The sequence below is a fragment of the Alternaria metachromatica genome, assembly GCF_023757995.1.
Source record: "Alternaria metachromatica strain BMP 0045 chromosome Unknown scaffold_14, whole genome shotgun sequence".
In the NCBI taxonomy this organism is placed as follows: Eukaryota; Fungi; Ascomycota; class Dothideomycetes; order Pleosporales; family Pleosporaceae; genus Alternaria; species Alternaria metachromatica.
This window is the reverse complement of record NW_026055505.1, coordinates 698,189-713,447: the sequence shown is the minus strand read 5'-3', so window position 1 is coordinate 713,447 and position 15,259 is coordinate 698,189. Positions and strand designations below refer to the sequence as shown.

Genomic DNA, 15,259 nt, shown 5'->3' with positions numbered 1-15,259 from the left:
TCACAACTCCCGCTCAAACTCATGGCTCTGCAACATCGTCTCCCCCCGCCCATCTATACTAACCCTATGCAACCTCCCCACATTCTTCCCCAAATCCATCTCCACCAAACTATCCCTCCTCTCTCCCCTTCTCATCCGGGACGCAGAGCCCGTCATCTCCTGATCCACAATCTCCGTATCATCAGGCATAATCTCATCCTGCGGTACTTCTTCAATGCGAAACAAAAGCTGGTATGCCGGCGCATCGTCCGGGCGATTGGGATCCTTTGTATCTCGGAAAATCGTAATACTGGGAATATGTTTGAGCCCCAATTCCGCCTTGTGTTGGACCAGCATAAACGCTTTGTTTGCGCCGACAGGTGTGCCTAGGAGTGCGAGATACTCTTCACTGGACTCGTCTACTTGAACACCTGGCCATTCCGGTATATCTTTATAACCCTTGCTTACGAGAATTCGGTTGACGACGGGCACGGTTTCGGTGTTGATGATGTTGCTGCCGAACCAGTATTTTAGGTTTTTGGGATTGGGGTTGCGCAGCCAGAAGCCGGCCATGATGTCGGAGGCTTGGCGGAGGGCGGGGAGTTGGTCGGCGGTGAAGTCTCCAGCGTAGGTGTCCATGGCGGCGGGCCAAGGGGCAAGGAAGTTGTGGCCGTAGATTGCTGGAGAGGGGGGTTAGTGGGTGGTGGTGGTGGTGGTGGTGGTTGAAGGGATGAGGGGAGAGAGTAAGTACCTCCTTGTTCCGCGTTGAAGGCGAAGCGGTAGAAAGCCCCAGTAGCCTATGTATAGTTAGCCAGACTGTCCACGCTTGGCGTATCTCTTTTCCTGGAATACTCACGTCATACCACTTGTTTTCGTCTTCAATGAAGTAAGTCTGCATGTCTACCGGGAGCTCATAACCATCATCATCCACCGCGTCCTCTTCCATATGCTCGACAGAGTAACACTTGTTCTTGCCACCGAATTCCACTGGCTTGATACTCAGTCCAAGGTCATTTAGCGCAGCCTCGATCCTGTTATTGATCTCTAAGTTTGCGAAGTCGTCCGAAAAGTCGCAGTTGATTTCTGGGTCATAGTAGGCTTCGTGCCAGTACCAGTCCCTTAGTTCGGCTAGATGCATGTCAGTGTCAATGGCTGCGTAAGGATGGTGATGAAATGGGTAGAACCTGCCTTCAAGCGTTCCTTTCCACTGGCTTGCCGCTGATGGCGGATTGCGGTTTAGATAGTTGGGCCATTCTCGTCCCGCGACTTCATCCGGCATTTCCATGAGGCAACGGAGCCAGTTGCCCTTCTTCTTATACTTATCCCAGCTGGCATCGTTCGCGTATTCAGTGGGGTCGAAATCCACAGCAGTCTGGACTAGATTCGGCTCGGAGGCGGGGGCTTTGTCGTTGGTAGATGGGATGCTCACTGCGCTATCGCGACGATCTAGAAGGCTTGATGGAAAGACTGTGGAATTGGAGGAGCCAAAGGACACTTCGACATGCTTGCTGTAGACCAGCGGTACACAGACCACGGTAAGGAGAAGTGTAGCAATCTTCATGGCTGATGCGACACACGGATTTCGTTTCTCGGGGTATGGGTGTGAATTTGGTTGAGCATCGCATTACTCCAAGCGAGAGAAGTCAGGAGTAAACACACCAAGCGCTCCGTCATAGTCGTGAGTGCGCCTAAACAAGTGGATACAGTCGTTGATAAGAAAGCATACGCAGCGAGTGGCGATTGTTCAAGGTCGTAGTGTGCAGAGTGAATGTACACTCCGAAGGCGTCATCAAACTTGCTCAACCCCATAACTAATCACCGCCGTCCCATCGCCCCTATAAACACTGGCTTCATGCAATCTTTGCACATCGTTTCTTGCGTCGACCTCTGTCACACTATTGCTTCTCTTAACTCCCTCCCCTGACCTACTTTGGTACTTCGATGAGAGCGCTACAGACGAGACCCGCAAGACCCGCGATGCTTTGGAACGATCTCATGGATTTGTCATCTTGACGTTGATCAAGTCATGAGTCTTCCGGTCCACCATATGATCTTGGCTGGACATAGCGCGATGGGTGGGCACGCGCGGCGAACCGTTTTGGGATAAACTTGACAGTGAAAGAATGCGCACTGAGTGTATTGCGTGATTAGCAAACAGTAAAGAAGGCGGATCCTGAAAGGCAGCAGGTGCAGTACTTCACGCACTTCCCAGACACCGCGCGCCCACAGGAACTGGTTTACTGTTCGACATCACTACATCCCTCCTCTGAATCTCAATGGAGTCAAAGTCAAAACCACTCATGTTCTACAGGTGCGACAAACATCTAGAGAGGGGCAATAAACGCTTGAAATAGAAAGGATGCAAGACTGAATAAAGAGGACGAAACAATAGGAGATTTGGCATATACCAGAGGTTGCGGAAACAGCGAACCATTGACCAAAATAGACGAAGAAGACGGATATAACTTCTCGACTCAATAGCCGCCAACTCACGGTAACACCCTACGGCGACATGGTCGACTCGCCCTGCAATATCTCCATATAGCCCTCCTTTCTTCCCGATGCCTACCCCCTTTCCCACATATCAACTCACCCTTACCCTTAAGACGCAAGCTTACCAACACCATAAGGCTGAGTACCACATCGCCGCCTCAAGCATTCCAGAACAATGTTGGTCATACCGGCTCATCTCACGCCGTCATCTACCCGGCGCCGTGGTTTACGGGATGCCGGTCGCACAATACTGCATGCTTGCTTTTACCCGAAGCACGCCGAACCAAAAATAAGCAAGCAAGCAGGTTACGTTACTCGGCGCGATGGCGCTGTATCATGGATGTGCGCGCGCGTCGCGGGAACAAATGTTCGACTATGCTTAGGTGTACCGGAGTGGGCGTGCTGACTGCGCGGTGGAAAGGTTGGGTTACTAAGGGTGGGGATGAGTGGTGATGCAGGAGAGATAAGAGCGACCGTCGCCTCTACCACGCATCCTACACATGTTCGGCCATGCTAGGTGTACCGATGTTCGCGTGCTGACTGTGTTGCGGAGTCGAGCAAGGCTTGTGGTATGTTGCGCGCGTGAGACGGGCCGTAGTCTGCTTGGTGTATGGATGGGCCGCGCGGAGCGTCGCGGAACGACTGTATCAGCGCAACAGCTGAGGTCAGTCGTTGGTGTTTAGCAACAAACCGGAAGAGCTACGTGCAGTAATGGTGACCGCTTCATGTCATCATGGAATGGTAGTTTGACCAGTCAAGCTCGCTCACTAGGCGGTGGTGTGAGGGAATCCTGGATATTGGTACCGCGAGGGAGATGCCGTATTTGGTGTCATGCCCATGTCTATCGAGAACCCGAGTCCTGGGTTCATGCCACATGGAAGGCGTAATCGTACGAATGCAGTAGCTCTGCCGTAAACCTGCAACCGGTGCAATTGGGCTGACCGGGGGAATGGGGAATAAGGAAAGCTGCCGACACGATGATTGGAGACGCGACGGGTAACACATGCAGCCAAAAACCATCGCAATTGGAACGCCATTCCCATCCGAAGTACAAAGAGGAGTTATTCGAAACTAGCGTTTGGCGTTACTGGGAGGGCTGCAGCCGGCGCATTCTTTTCGGATATCGGAGGAACAAGAAAGTGTATCGATAGTGGCAGGTTATCCATCGTGTTCCGGAAGCGTAAATGTGCATCGCGCATGTGGAACGGCATCGTGTGTCTGAGGAGAGCTGATGTCACTGAAATTTTCCTAGTGTGCATCGAAGAACTCTGTTGCAGTCGACACAAAGCTGAGGAAGGTTTCTCTTTGCGCAGCGTACCTTGAACCTACCTGGTAGTGCTGACTGCACACGTGGACATGTCGGCGAAGAGCAGAGGAACTGGTGTTCGGCAGCTGCAGTCAGCCTCGGATGCTAGCATATTGGAGGGCAGCCAGATGACGCACGAGGCCTGGCGTAGCGAGCTTCAAGAAGGCGCACAAGAGTACCGGAGCAGCGGAATGATGCGAAAAGGTACATACTTCCGGATCGACGGCGGAAATTTTTCTGGTGCGACAATCATTGAGTCGCGAGAAATGTCGCGGGGCTGGCACGCGGAATTGCTCAGGGAACACGATCGGGGGAGAGGCGGCCTCGGACTGTGTAGCCCAAAGAGTAGTGATTTGGGCGCCAGCGCAAGGAGATCATCAGGGACGAGTGATGGGCTACGTGGATGTGAAGTCATCCTTGTTGATCGCTTTCACGCTGGCGTCCGGGGAGCTCTGCGACAAATCCGAGATGAAGCAGGTCTTTCAGCAGTGGCCTCGCAATAACCCGGCGCAACGTCTTGCCTGCTTGGACGTTCAAAGGTAGTTCCTACGTTACACTGTAAGGCCCGAATAGAGCTGCGTGAAACGCTATGAAATGCGACGCTCGAAAGCTGAATTGCCTTGTGTAGATGGCTCCGCCGGCTAATGGTACCGAATCCCCAGCCAGTACCTGTCAACATGACAGCTAGTGCGACGGTGCTCATGGAACTCTCCTTCTGCAGCAGCGCAAAGTTCGTACAGCGCACAGTTGGCCTTGAGTCGGCATGAATGCGCTGGTACATCGGCGAAGCGGCTCGCGGGCCCTCTTCCAGTAGTCAGGCGAAGGTCCACACAGAGCAGAATTCCACGTGTAGACAGGGTTCTCTTTGTACGCGATGATCCTTTTGGAGATGACAACCCTTGCTTCGCTTCTCATCGCTGGGACTGGCACGCAGATTGCAGTAGCGCGCTCAAAGAGGAAGTGCCAAAAGCCGTTCCAGGACCCACTTTCCCTCCTCCCCGCAAGGTCTAACTCACGATCACAATTTCGACAAAGTTTTCTGTGGAGAAATCCGTCAAACACCTGTCAAATTGCAAGGCGGTCGGAATTGACAGCGATGCTGCCAGTAAAACGTCGGTGGCTTGGACGGACGTTAAGAGGAAGATGACCTGACGGAGTTCAGACCCTGTCGATGTGTGACGACGCTGCACTGGTTATCGGATGATGGCTGTGAATCACGATCGCTAGGATAGAGTTGAGCGAGCATGGACTGAAGATCGCGAACGCTGTTTGAGCCCTCAACGCTCCCGCACTGATAGGCGTGAGGCAGTGGCAGCCCAACGTACGACGGGCGCAGGTATCAGCGGAAGACAGCGATCTCTCAGTACAGTACCGTACACAAGACGGTATGAGCAAACACGCTGGTCGAGCGCTGGGCGGTGTCGCGTGGCTTTCGGCATGTCTCTGCGTGAGGCTAGTGGATAAGGACGGGATGCCCTTGTCGCGCGTCTCAGCCTGATTGTGAAGCACACGACCCCTGTCGATACCCAGGACGGCGAATCAGGGTTGGTGCTGCTTGCGAATTATATTATTGGACTGGCATAACGGCTGCATTCTGGCAAATGTGTTTACGATGGACGGCGGGCTGTAATACGGAGGAATCCCAAGGGGGCAAGAGCGATGTCATCGTTCCTTCCGTGCCAGAAACAATGCGTCATGGCGACGGCTGGGCTCCGTGGTGGGTGAGCGAGTGCGTCAACGAGGCTGCGACGTGTAGGTTTTTTGGAGAAGCAAGCGATTGTGCGCGAAACCTTGCTGGTCATGATCCCGGGACGTCGAACGCATGCAGCATCCGTGTGCTTGGAGGCGCGGAAGGCTTGCAGTGATCCGCGAATGCGACGTGTCTGAGAACGACCGGCGGCCAAATTTCTTGGTCGTGAATAAGTGCGCATTCTGTGTCAGTTTGTCTGCGATGATCAGGGACAGCCTGGGAGTGAGGGCGACTCAGCGGGCGATTCATTCTTCCTTCCAGAGGCTTTCCAGAACAAACCGCAGGCGAGATTTTCGTGGCGCCGGGCCCACTCACCGCAAGCCGGGCAACGCTCTCATTACGGCACCTGGCGATGCTGCTGGCGAATTGCTTTGGCGGCCGCGGTGCAGAGGCATAGTTGTTTGCACGCCGCAGATGTGATGGTGGTGCTGGGCTGCGGCGAGGGCAGCTGCTTCCTCATCGCCACGCACGCGAGGGTTGGTTGAGGCAGGAGCAGCCCATCCCACGTGGCGCAACCCCGTCACAAGCAACGACAGGAAGCAAAGGCTCCAAGACAGCTACGGTTCATCAAACCACAAAAGCAAGCTGCTATGAATATGTCCCGTCAAACATCAGCCGCCACGGTCAAAGGCAAGTGCACTGCGATCCCGACAGCCAGTAACCCGGTTGGCTGGGAGGCATGGAGGGCAGACAGGGCTGCCAGAGAGGTGATTCAGCATAGGCAGTGGACCGGCCGGGGAAGGACATCCGGAAGTCTGTGTGGCGTCTCTGAACCTTCTCTTCTTGCTTCTGGCGCAGTCCAACAAACGCGGCACGAGTCGACGCCGCCGGTCAAAGCAGCGAGACGGGAGCGCTGACACTGTCTCATCTAAGCCGCCGTGTCTGGAAGCGCGCGGCGACAGCCAGACAAAATGCGATAGGGCCGCGAGCCCAAGTGAGAGCGCTGGGAGTCGCGCCTGAGAATCGCCTCCATGGTACGCCATGTTACGCCATGTTACGGTGAAAAGGCACTGAAGCAGTCAGCACAAGCACACCCTTCGCAGGTTGGCACCCCAGCGAAGCCGTTGGCATGGCTCTCGTTAGCGCCTGCAGGTACGGCTTTCTAGCGCGGCACTATTCAAGGGGGATAACCAGCTTGGTGGTAACAGTGCGCAGATCACCCTGGCTCCTGATGATGGCAAGGGAGCCTACCTTGAAACAGGCCGAAAGACCCGTCGCTCCCGATGCGCAATGTAGTCAGGGCTTTTGCTCTGAAAAGCACTGTCTCTCATTTCATTTGTCTCGCCGACAGCCAAGACCACCTTTGGCAAGTCAGTAACAGGCCCCCTTATTCTAGCCGCGAATATAGAAGCTTCAGGGCGCCCTTCGTTTACTGCCATCATCATCTTCACTCCCTTCAAACTACCCACACTCATTCCACCCCTCCCCACTCCCCAGTCACTGCTAGCCAGTCCACGGGTACACGACACTATCTAATAAAGCTCGCCCACCGCCGCTCCGCTCTTTGTATCGCCTCTACACGAACCAACGCCGACTACCACACTCACTTTTCGTCCTTACAAAATATTCGCACAGGCCAGGTGTTCAGCCCGGCACCTCTCACAAAACGCATTCCTCAATTGGTACGTCCTGCATTCACCGAGTCTATATTTGACTTTCTTGTGCAACATCATGCTGACTTATAAACCAGAGAACACACTCGTCAACAACATGATCTTCAGAGAGTCAGAGTCCAACAACATGGGTCGCGGAGCCTACGACACCACTGGCACCCCCAAGCCTCCTCCACCACCGCCCAAATAAGATGCGTCATTACCTCTCGACGGAGCATTTCTTTTTTCGCCTGCCGCCATTGCCTGCTTCCTCGCAATGCCATCACATTGGCAAGCTACTTGTTCCGTTGGGACTAAAGGGATCCATCCCAAGCCTCGTAAGTCACAGACACGTCGCACCCTGCATGAACACGTCAACTAACAATGACTCAGTCCCGCGTACAACACATTTCCAGCGCATTCACCGCGCCGATTTCTGGGTCTACGGCGCATCTTCTTCCACGGAGCCTCTTGGACTTTACGCACTTTAATCATCGGCGACCATTTCGATTCTTCAGCGACCTAATACCCCTGCGACTTCGGCTACCGGCGTTATCAAGCGACTCTCATCGCACAGCCTCCTCACTCTCTTGCGTCACACGTTCAGCGACATTCCCTTACGGCAAAAAAGTTCTTTTCATCGGCGTTCTTATAGACGGTTGGGCCCAGGCATAGATACCAAAAACGGACCTTCATTTTTTTTCTTTCGGACAGCGCACTGGGGTAGATTGATCGTCGCCAGCCTTCATTGGCACTCATGGCACGAGTTGTACTGTACTATAGCGCGTTGGAGTGGTCGAATCGGCGACCACGACTCAACGGACTTGTTTTCTTTAGACGGCTCCTCATGAACGACATGCATGGGCCGCTCTCCCCATAGCTTTGGACATTAGACTGAGCGCCTGGGCCATTGTACTTGTGTCTCGCGACTCAACTGGCTGAAGTTTAGACTAATCAACATCTACTACTATCATATCCTCCTCCACGATGATGACATTGCCTGTGCTGTGATCGCTTTCACCCACCCCCATGGTACTCCCGTCACACGTGTGGCGCTGCGGATCTCCGTCGCGGGTACATCGATAGGCCTTAGCGATCCGCATGCAGCGGAATCGAGCGGCGACCCTGGTTCGTGCTACCTGGTGGGTGTTTTGCCAGACGTTGGGGGCGCTGGACTGGGTAGCTTCGAGGCTTGGCGGGCAGAGTGGAGACATGGCACTGCACCCCACGAATACGGCGCGCCGAATTGCAACCTCACCACAGCTCCACCACCAACCCAGCCGTCTCTTTACAGCTAGATACTCTTCCGTACACAAGCCTCACCACCCACCATGGCCAACATCAACTGGCGGACCATCAACATCGACGCCTTGGACCCCGACAGCCCCGCCAACTTCGACCTAAGCTCCCTCGCTCCCGCCGTTGCGCCTGTCTCGACGGCCGATGTCCAGACCAACGCCCAGTCAATACGGCAACTGCTACGGGGTGGTGACAATGAGGGCGCCCTTCAGAGTGCCTTAGAGAACCCCCCATATGGCGCAGACGACAAGGGAAAGGTACGTTGCGCCTCAGCACAGCTCAAGACAGCTCTGGAAGCTCCAGAGACAAGTCAGAGACACGACGCTCCCAGTCCAGCGGTTTAGATGTCTTTCCAGATATAGACACCTGGTCACATCACCACCGCGTCTCTGGACTTGGGCTACCGACGACCAGGTCGGCGACATTGCACCGCCCAGGACCAAGCTGACAAGTACACCACCACAGGAAGTCCACCTTTCGGTCGTCATCGAGATCCTACAATCCATACGCCAGTCAGACATGTCACCAATGCTCAGCCGGATATATGGTGCGCCGGGTGGAACCGAAGCATTGGACGTCCTGATGAAGTACATGTACGTCCACCGTCTCGTTTGGGTCTCTCACAAGCCTCACCGCCCACCGACCTCTACTGCCCATCGTGCCTTCCCGCATCACCACGCGCCACCGTCGCACATCCAGAAACATAGACTAACGAAAGTACTCGCAGTTACAAAGGCATGGCACAGGGAGCACCGTCAGGCACCAAGCGCGACATCACCCCCCAACCGACCGGCTTCTCGCAGATTCATACTCGTGGCGGCGGCGAGGGTGGCGGCCAAGCCATGAGCGTACTGCTCAGCTGGCATGAGAAGGTACGACCCCACGCACCTTCCTCGTTATTTGAAACTTCCCGCCCACCGGGTCACATCCCACGCTCTCCCACACCACATCTATTTTTTGTTTCGTCACTAATACACCTCAGCTTGTGGAGATAGCAGGCCCAGGTTCCATTTCTAGGGTTATGAGTGATCGCCGGACAGTTTGAAGTCGTGCTCGCAATTGCAACCACGGCGAAGCGTCATTTCCAAATAAACTCATGGCTGGCTAATCGCTAGCTCATCACCTCGATAGCGTTCAATCGATATGGACGCGCACACAATTAGGCCCAACGGCAAAAGCAGAACCCGAACAAATCAAGACACGTCCTCTAGCCCACGGCTTCCTCTCCCGTCTTCCTGCCTAGATACTTCTGAACCCAAAAATTTCACAACAAGCATATCCTCCAGCGCGCAATATTGACCACGCAAGCCATCGCGATCTCTCGCAATTTTCCTCTCGTTCCCAATGACGCCGCAATCCATGTCCATGCACAACTCACTGCGCGCACAGACAACCAGCCTTCCTACCGGCCTTGCATCATTCCCCAAACCCTTCTTCAGCCCTACTTATCCCTCCCTTCGCAGACGCATCCTCATTTCGCGGACACGGGAACCGCTTTTACGCTAGCCCGCGTAACTTTGATTAAAGCGGCAAGCCCAGCGCAACGCCAACACTGCCCTATCGACCGCGGCATAGCTTCCACGCGAAGTCTCGTGTTGTACTAGCGCAGTCTTCCCTTCCAGCCCGACGCTGTTCCCACGCTAGCTTCCCAGATAGGAAAGTACCTAGGATGGGCGGGCAGGACGTGGTACGCTATACCTAGTAAAGACGCCGTTGGGTGCTGAAACACCGTTGGCACGGGTTGCGAGTGATGATCTCAATTCTTTGACAGACCGGCACCACTCGAAGTTTATAGGTGGGATTATTTGAAACGACGACGCGACGGGGAGGAAGTTTGTCATGGGCTTTATCGATTAGGCAGGCAGTGGGATGATGTGGTACGTATGATTTGTCGCAGTTGTGTATATGCAAGCTTTCGCTATGTAACACAGGAAACACGAACTGCATGTTTCGGTCGCGAAGACCTTGGGTTTGGGTTGGAATGTAGGCGCGTTGTTGCTCGATTGGAATGCACGCGACTGGAATGACAGCTCCCAATCTGTTTGACGCGCGCGCGCTGAACAGGGCTTGGTTCGTTTGATGCGCGAACGTGTTTCTAGAAAGACGTACCTGGAAGGGACAAGGTGTGCTCGGGGGTTATGCGTAGGGCTGCGACATGTCATTACGCCGAGCTTGAGCGCTTTTCTCCGTACCCTCCCCCGTCTTCCGTTTGTCATATGACCAGGGCAATCAATCACACAGGAACCTTTTCCATCGAGTTTCAAATCGCCATCGAGACAGTATTTGGAAGGTTGGGTTTAACATGGCAAATTCAGTACAGCTGTCAAATCTTGGGCGACAGGCGAGAAGATATGGGACTGGTACGTAGGTAGGTGTGGTAGGGCGGTAGAGTTCTAGCGATTGAGATTGAGATTGATTTGATTACAAGTACCCTTGGTCACCTCGGTCCCACAATCGGCACATCACCGGCATTAACACCGTCGCGATCTCGCCTCCTCGGTACAATACAACAGCAGCACCCATCCATCTCCAACTATCTCCAAATTCTGCCCCTCGTCTCATCACCTGCGTCTCACATGACCACCCGCTCATGCAAACCCTTCAGCACCCAGGTTTAGTAACTTTGTGGTTTGGGATTCAGAACAAGCAAACCTGGCACCTTGTCTGCATTGAAATGCGATCGCTCGGAGCTGTCGCTGTCGCATGTTTACAGGGAACACGGGTTCGGAACCCACGTGGGAAATGTGTTGCAGTGGGGCTTATGTCAGACGCCGTCTTGGGTATGACATGCAGATGGAGTGCCCGTGTCGGGGCTGCCGAGGAAGAGGGTAGGTTGACGCGACGTTGGGTTTCAGAGTTGAGGAGGCTGACGGGGAGGGCGTCGGATCCGCTGTGCTGGAGGGCTGGAGGGGAGCGGAGCCGCAAGAGGCTCGTTTGTATGTGTGTGGCTGGGTAGGTGTATGAACAAGCCGGTGTCGTGGGTGTTGAAGCTTGGTGATCGATATAGTTGCTCTTCGTGGACAGAACCTTTCCTTGAGGTGAGGTTGAGGTCGAGGTGAGTTGTGGCGGTAAGCCGGACGGGGACCTAGGACAGTTTCTTCCTTTGCTGCAATGATGATGCCGATGAAGATGATGATATGTATTGTTCTCTAGGTATTACAGATGAAGCGATGTTTGTCTACCGGTGCCTGGCAGGACCGCTGCGAGTATCACAAAAACACATTATCCAGAATCGAGGCTGGTTGTCGAGATTACACTTTCCCTACATCGCGTTGATTCACGGAGTTGTCTTACCAAGAACTCCAATACTTTCCTCCCGAGGTCTCTTTCTTGTTCTACGCACATCTCTCGTATTCGCATGCGCTTTCGCAACACTCTTGACTCTTACAACTACCTCACATACTCATTCTCTCACAGTCTTATTTTCTTTTTCCTTTCTCATGACTCTACTGTCAACCAGGCTCATTACTCCTGCAGACTTTCGCAGACTCGCAATGCACACGACTCTCACTCTTCTGCCTCCATCCCCTAATCTCAGCATAGCATTACTCGCAATGTAACTGCGTCATGGCATTCCCTCCGAGCCATGCAAGAAATCCATCTATTTTTGCTCTTTCCACACATAATCTTGGTATTCCCACTCCCATCCCATATATACAACACTCCACGTCATCGTGGCTTCTACGCCACCATCTCTCGCTCCCTCCCGTCCTCCCGAGATCTCCCTCCTTCTTTTTCCGTATCATTCTTATCGCTCGCAAGCCCTCGCGTCACCATGGCTTACTGTGGCTTGAACTCTCACAGGGTCTCCTTTCTTTTTGATTGCTTTTTTGCCGCATGGAAAGATGGTGGGGTCGGAGAAGCGAGGATGGGTTTCATGACATCCCTATGGGTGTGCATTGGGCCGTCGTTCCGGCAAAAGAAACGTCGTGGTGGCGTTGGGTTGGAATGAGGCTGCCACCGGGGATGTGGGTGGTGGCGTGATGGGGGCTGAGGGAGGTGGGAGGGAGGGTATCTGGTGGTGGGGAAAGTGGTATTGGGAATGAGATGTATGGGGTGCTGGGTATGAGGTAGCTACTGTAGAGAGACTCTTGGTTTTCATGTTCCTGATGGCGTGCAGCTCATCGATAAGATATGCAGCGAGGACTTGAACGTGTAGGCTAAACGTGCACCCGCGACCCCAAGTAGCTGAGTAGGGATATAGGTAGACACTCTCTGCGTTGAAGACATTGCTATACGTAGGTAGCATTGTCACCTTGCTGTATAACATGCCCACCTTTAGGCATCGACTCCAATCTTTCATGAAGACAACATCACAGCATGTACATCTAGGATCAACACTTAACAACAGTGCATCCACATCAGCCTAGGGAAAAAAAAACTGAACACCGTAGAGCCTACATCATGGTAAAAACATACAAAGTAGGTAGCCCAAGGTCAACGTAGGCTCCAGGGTGTTCAGTATTTTCCATCGTATGAGGCGCATCATCAACATGGCTAACGCAACGATCGAAGAATTACTATTATTCATTCTCATCCAAGTAAACAAAGCTACCAGGGTATCAATACTCAATATCCCACTCATGCCTAAACGCCTTCAAATACCGAAATACCTTCACCAAACCCTCATCGAGACTCCTGAGGACTCAACGGCCTTTCGCTGATGAAATCCTTGTTCTTGTTCAGTAACTCCTCACTACGTTGCCTGATCATCTCATCCCTATCCGGATCTGCTTCCTGTAGCCTCCTCTGCACTTCGGCTCTATTCCGCTCTATGAGCGTCTCGATGGGCGTCTCTTCAACAAGGGTCTCTTCGACAGGACCATGCACAGCAGCCCCACTTCCCCACCTTCCGAGAGCAGGTGGATCTGCGGGTCCGTCTCTCACAACGCTGATGTCTGTTTTGTGCTTCTTCTTCAGCTTGTTCAATTCTGAGTCCCGACGAGGAGTCCAGGGGCCGGGACGACTGGAAGGACCGCCGCGGGAAGAAGGACCGGCATGGGAATTGTATGTGGGAGGAGCCGAACGGACTGGAGTTCCGTCTTTGTACGCGGTGACGACAGAGGGCGACTTGCTTATGTTCTGCAATTCATGATTTTGGTGAGGCGAGAGACCGGGACCAGCGGGGTCGGGACGAGAGAGGTCAGGACGGGAATCGGCTGTGATGGTTTTACGAAGCCAATTCTATACGGCATTGCCTTTCGGTTCGGGCTCTGCGCCATCTTGAGCGCCATCAAGATGACGGGCATGTGCGGAGAAGACTCCGAGCTTGTCGATGTGGTTCAGCGAGTGCCAGAGGAGATATGTGCTAGACAAATGAGTCAGTAAGAGTAGTACGATAGCACCTCATACAAGGGAAAAACTGAACACCCTAGAGGCTACATCAAGAAGAAAACCTGCAAATTAGGTGGCCTAACGTCGATGTAGGCTCCAGATCTGTCCAGGTTTTCGCTAGGTTGACGTGATAGAACCGATAGAGGTGCCTTACCTGACAAAAGTGAAGATCATGCCCGGCCATAAGAACACGACACTAGCAATCGCCCGCCCATTCTTGTTGTAAGCGAGCGGAGTCTCACCGGCCTTCTTGAACTGCGACAACAGACCCTGTCCGCGCTCGAAGTCCGTGCCGGTAAGGTGCGCACTCTTGCTCGCGGTAATGTAAGTGTATGCAAGGGCGTCGGAGAGCGTAAGCATGCAGGCAAAGACTGAGCAAGCTTTCCAAGCGTTGATGACGCCTCTCGACTCTTGTCGCTCGGGCCAGAAGAGATCGAAGAAGAAGGCGGCACCGAAGATGGTGGCGACGAAGATACCGACGAAGATGTTGTACGATGCGATGCCGACGAAGTTGTTGTTGTGGATCATGACGTTGCGGTCGAGCTTTGAGACGAACTTTTGCTGGTCGACGTAGTCTGATGGATGTTAGCTGATGTTCAAGCTGGATGATGACAGACGGCTATCGTCGCCAATATGGACAGAGAAGAGATATATCGTACCAGACAGCGCAGCCGTTCCCAGACTCTCACTGACAACGCAGAGAATCATGGCGAGTTGGTAGATGATGAACTTTGTGCGACGGTTGTGGTACGTGTTGTTCCACATGTAGCCAGACTTGAACTTGCCCCATTGCATCTCCTTCATGTCGAGACCCCAGATTACCGCCATCGTGACTGGATATGGATGCAAGTAATGAGATGAAAGATGGGGACGTCTAACGAAGTGCGCGCGATAAGTTGGCTGGAGAGAAGGATGACAAGTGAAGCGCGGGAAGACCGGATAGAATACACCTCCGACGTGTTGGTCGCGATAGCCAGGAAACTTGTCTGTGAGGTAAGCACCGCGCGAGTATCGAGCCTCCCCGAGGTCCCACGGGCAGTTGCATACTTAAGGGTCTTCTTTCCTGGCCACTCCACACCACCTACGTCGCGCCTCCACCCTCCCCGTCAGCCATCACCGACGCAATCGAAATCTTTCAATGTTAAATCCGTCTCCAGACCCGCCCAGTCCACAAGGGAAACAAGCACCCGCCAACCGTCGCGGTGCTAGCGTCGATCCTACGCCATCGTTGCTTCGCTGAAGCTTATCACTTCCGCGCGCAGCCCCAGACCCACGAATAACAGTGCGAAAGCAGTATTAATCAGCGTCTCGGCTGGGGTCGGCGAAAAGATCACGATGGGAAAGTTGAAAGGTGATTGGAAATGTGGTTGGGAGGAGGATGGGTGCGACGTCATCGAGCGGGATGTCGGTGGGGACTTGCTTAGCGAGAATGCTTAGTGCACGGGTGGGGCGTTCACGTCATTTGTTGCGCTATCTGCACGCAAGGGGCTTGATGTCACACGATAT

At 53.7% G+C, this 15,259-nt stretch overlaps 4 protein-coding genes across 4 annotated transcripts; 1 reads left to right on the top strand and 3 right to left on the bottom strand.

Moving 5' to 3' along the window:
* J4E83_006529 (uncharacterized protein) lies at positions 1-840 on the bottom strand (the record flags this gene model as incomplete). Its single annotated transcript, XM_049333441.1, has 3 exons — positions 1-659; positions 797-804; positions 836-840. 3 exons carry the CDS (start codon positions 838-840, stop codon positions 1-3), a joined length of 672 nt encoding a protein of 223 aa, XP_049187617.1.
* A 7,611-nt stretch (positions 841-8,451) lies between these two features.
* J4E83_006528 (uncharacterized protein) lies at positions 8,452-8,676 on the top strand (the record flags this gene model as incomplete). The annotated part of the gene is made up of 1 exon (XM_049333440.1): positions 8,452-8,676. A coding segment is annotated over one exon (225 nt), but the record flags the coding sequence as incomplete, so codon positions are not given.
* Positions 8,677-13,045: 4,369 nt separating this feature from the next.
* On the bottom strand, positions 13,046-13,668 carry J4E83_006527 (uncharacterized protein; the record flags this gene model as incomplete). The annotated part of the gene is made up of 2 exons (XM_049333439.1): positions 13,046-13,603; positions 13,663-13,668. 2 exons carry the CDS (start codon positions 13,666-13,668, stop codon positions 13,046-13,048), a joined length of 564 nt encoding a protein of 187 aa, XP_049187615.1.
* Positions 13,669-13,903: 235 nt separating this feature from the next.
* On the bottom strand, positions 13,904-14,581 carry J4E83_006526 (uncharacterized protein; the record flags this gene model as incomplete). The annotated part of the gene is made up of 2 exons (XM_049333438.1): positions 13,904-14,314; positions 14,576-14,581. The coding sequence occupies 2 exons, from the start codon at positions 14,579-14,581 to the stop codon at positions 13,904-13,906; spliced, it is 417 nt and encodes a 138-aa protein (XP_049187614.1).
* Positions 14,582-15,259: the final 678 nt, after the last annotated feature.